General features: G+C 30.3%; 1 protein-coding gene across 1 annotated transcript in view; it reads right to left on the bottom strand.

The window, feature by feature from the left end:
• Positions 1–2,328, bottom strand: part of LOC107480214 (gibberellin 20 oxidase 2) — a 2,856-nt gene extending 528 nt beyond the window's left edge. The window contains exons 1-2 of the mRNA XM_016100363.3: positions 1,721–2,328; positions 540–861 (exon numbers count right to left, since the gene is read on the bottom strand). Coding sequence (XP_015955849.1) covers positions 540–861; positions 1,721–2,265 — 867 coding nt within the window. The 5' untranslated portion in view covers positions 2,266–2,328. The remainder of the gene's footprint in view (positions 1–539; positions 862–1,720) is intronic.
• Between the last annotated feature and the right edge of the window lie 493 nt (positions 2,329–2,821).

The following is a 2,821-nucleotide window of genomic DNA, read 5'->3' as shown; positions in this document are numbered from 1 at the left end:
AGTGCATATTATTTTTTTTTTCATTTATTGCTTTGCGACAAATGCATGCATTCGGTGCTTGTCTCATCACAAGTCATTTCACTTGCATGTGATAAATGAAGACATTATCTATACCAAAAGATAAAAGTAAAGGGAAGCAAAAAAGAAAAAAAACCTATTAGATGTTCTAGTTTTAACTGGTTTTCCAAATTTAGAAGTTACCGTATATGTAGGAACAACAAATAAATATAAGAAATATTTATTGCTGAAATTTAAAGCAGATTTCATTTCTATTTCCACGATGAGAAAGTAATTTTTAAATCAATTTTAGTATTAATAAAATGGCTTCTTATTAATACTAAATATTTCTTAAAAAAATTAATTGCATGCATGTAATTAAGCATAGTCTATGAGCGACTACATTATTGAGTCCTCTTATTCAAACATATAGTACTCTACAACCTACAGAATAATAGAGATTGACCGTATTATTGTTATAATTATGATACTATAACGAGGTAATAACAAAAAAAAATGATGAAATTAGTAAAGTAACATACCATAAAAGTGTCACCAATATTAATGACAAATGCATCAGGTCTTGGTCGAACAGCAAACCATTTGTTATCAAGATAAACTTCTAAGCCACCAACTTGGTCTTGATGAAGAACAGTCAATGAAGTTGGATCACTGTGCGGACCGGTACCAAGTGTGAGGCTTGAGTTGTTGCAAGGAGGGTAAGAGTTGCACCTCATTATTGACTCACCATCTTCAAAAAATGTCTTAAAATACAAACGATCAAGGCCAAGACTAATGGCCAAAAGCTCCATGATTGCAAAAGACAACTCCTTCATTGCGTCACAGTATTTCTGATACACGATCCTATGCCAAAATGAGATGCAATTAACATTATTTAAGAAATAGTATTCCTTGAATAATCTAGATAATACTCTTGTTGCTAGAGAGGCTATAATGAATTATTGGTCTCTTTAACGTGTATTGTATTGGATTCGAAGAGACAAAGATGACATCATTGATTTAAAAACAACTGAAGTTGGGTTGTCTTTATAGTTTTGTACACTTTCTTTTTGCGGGTCCTCTCGACAAAACTAGGATAATATGGTTTTTTTAAGCCCAAGCTAATTTAAATAATCTACATCAACTAAGTCTGACCTAAGTTATAAATTAAACGGGCTTAATATAAATAATCTTTCATGTCCTTTGGTTTCCATTAAAAGATAGATATTTACCAAAATTCTCTTAATTATTTTTTTACATCTTCTTAATTAATTATCTATTGTTTGAAAACTAAAATTAATATAAAATATATCTGTTGCTATACACATCATAGTTTGGTATGCAAAATCTTTATCCTTAGCATATATTATAGTTTTGTTTGTTAAGACCAAATTAAAAAATAACTTTAATTAATTAATTAACCAGATAATTAGACTTTATTTAAAAAGACAAATGATAGAGAATATTAGAGATCCAATAATTTTACTATAAAAAATGAAAAAATAAATAGTATTAATTTAAACACAGAAAAAAACGTATTTAATAATATAATATATTTTTATATTTAATGGACATCAAATACATAAATAAAACCTTGAGATTTTAATCACATTTCCAATAGTGATAATGAAAAAATGCTGCAAATAACTATATATTAAACCTATTAATGCAAAACTTATTATTATTATGCATGGATTAAGAAATTATATACGAGAGAGCATACCCAGAGCGACGAAGATCCTGACCGAAGAGAGAAGTGAAGTAGTGAAGAATCTGCGAGTGAGAATGATCGATGTGAGCATATTTGAAAGAAAAGCACTCCTTCCATGGCAACTTGCTTGAATATCTATCTGCATGTGCTCCGGAGTAGCCGGACACAGCACCTGGCTGCCTTCGAGCAGCTAGTTTCCTCTCCAGAGGAAGTCCAAATATGGTGTCAACCTCTTGGTAAGCGGCATCGATCAACTCTTGATCGACGCCATGGTTAGTTACTTGGAAGAAACCGTGCTTGACACAAGCCTCCCTCACGAGCTGGGCTGCGTGAGCTATGGCTGTGTGGTCCTCGCTCTTGAGGACTGACAAGTCGACTAGAGGCTCGTTGAGCTCCTCGTCTGCAGTGATAATTAAGTCGTTGGATGGCCAGAGGAATTCTTTGGGGATTTGCGAAGCATTTCGCATCATGATTGAGTCGAAAATAAGAGCTCCATTTCCGTCTTTTAGAACCTTGGGTGACTGAGTGTGTCCGATGGTTGGCGTTGCTGATTCCATTGGGTTGGGAATTAGGAATTGAAACTCGGAAAGAGGAATAAAAGACTAGAAACAGAAAACGATAGATGTAGGAATTGCAGAAAAGAGTCTATAAACACACGTATATATAGAGATATTCTAGTGGAAGATAATTCTTTCTTTTTACTATATAGGAATTAATTTTTAACGAGTGAATAATTTTATTTATTTTAGATTTTACAAAGTATTATGTAAATATTTATGAGACTATATATTATAAAATTTTATTTATGGGATTATATATCATAAAATTTTATTTAAAATTTAATATGAGATTTTTTACTTTAATATTTATTTTATTTTAATTTAAATTTTAATTATTTTTTAATTCTTTCTAAAGTTAAAAAAAATTGTGAATGAGAAAATTAAAAATTTTGTACATTTGGATTGAAGAAAAGAACTTACGTTAAATTGATCTAGATGTACTTTTTTACCAAATGAATACGAAGGTAATAAAAAAATAAAGTAATAAAATATAAGAGTACAAATGAGTACATCTAATTGATTTAAGTATATTTTGATTGAATTTTTATTGCAA

This window comes from Arachis duranensis, chromosome 3, assembly GCF_000817695.3.
Source record: "Arachis duranensis cultivar V14167 chromosome 3, aradu.V14167.gnm2.J7QH, whole genome shotgun sequence".
NCBI classification, from domain to species: domain Eukaryota; kingdom Viridiplantae; phylum Streptophyta; class Magnoliopsida; order Fabales; family Fabaceae; genus Arachis; species Arachis duranensis.
This window is presented reverse-complemented; position numbering and strand designations above follow the sequence as displayed.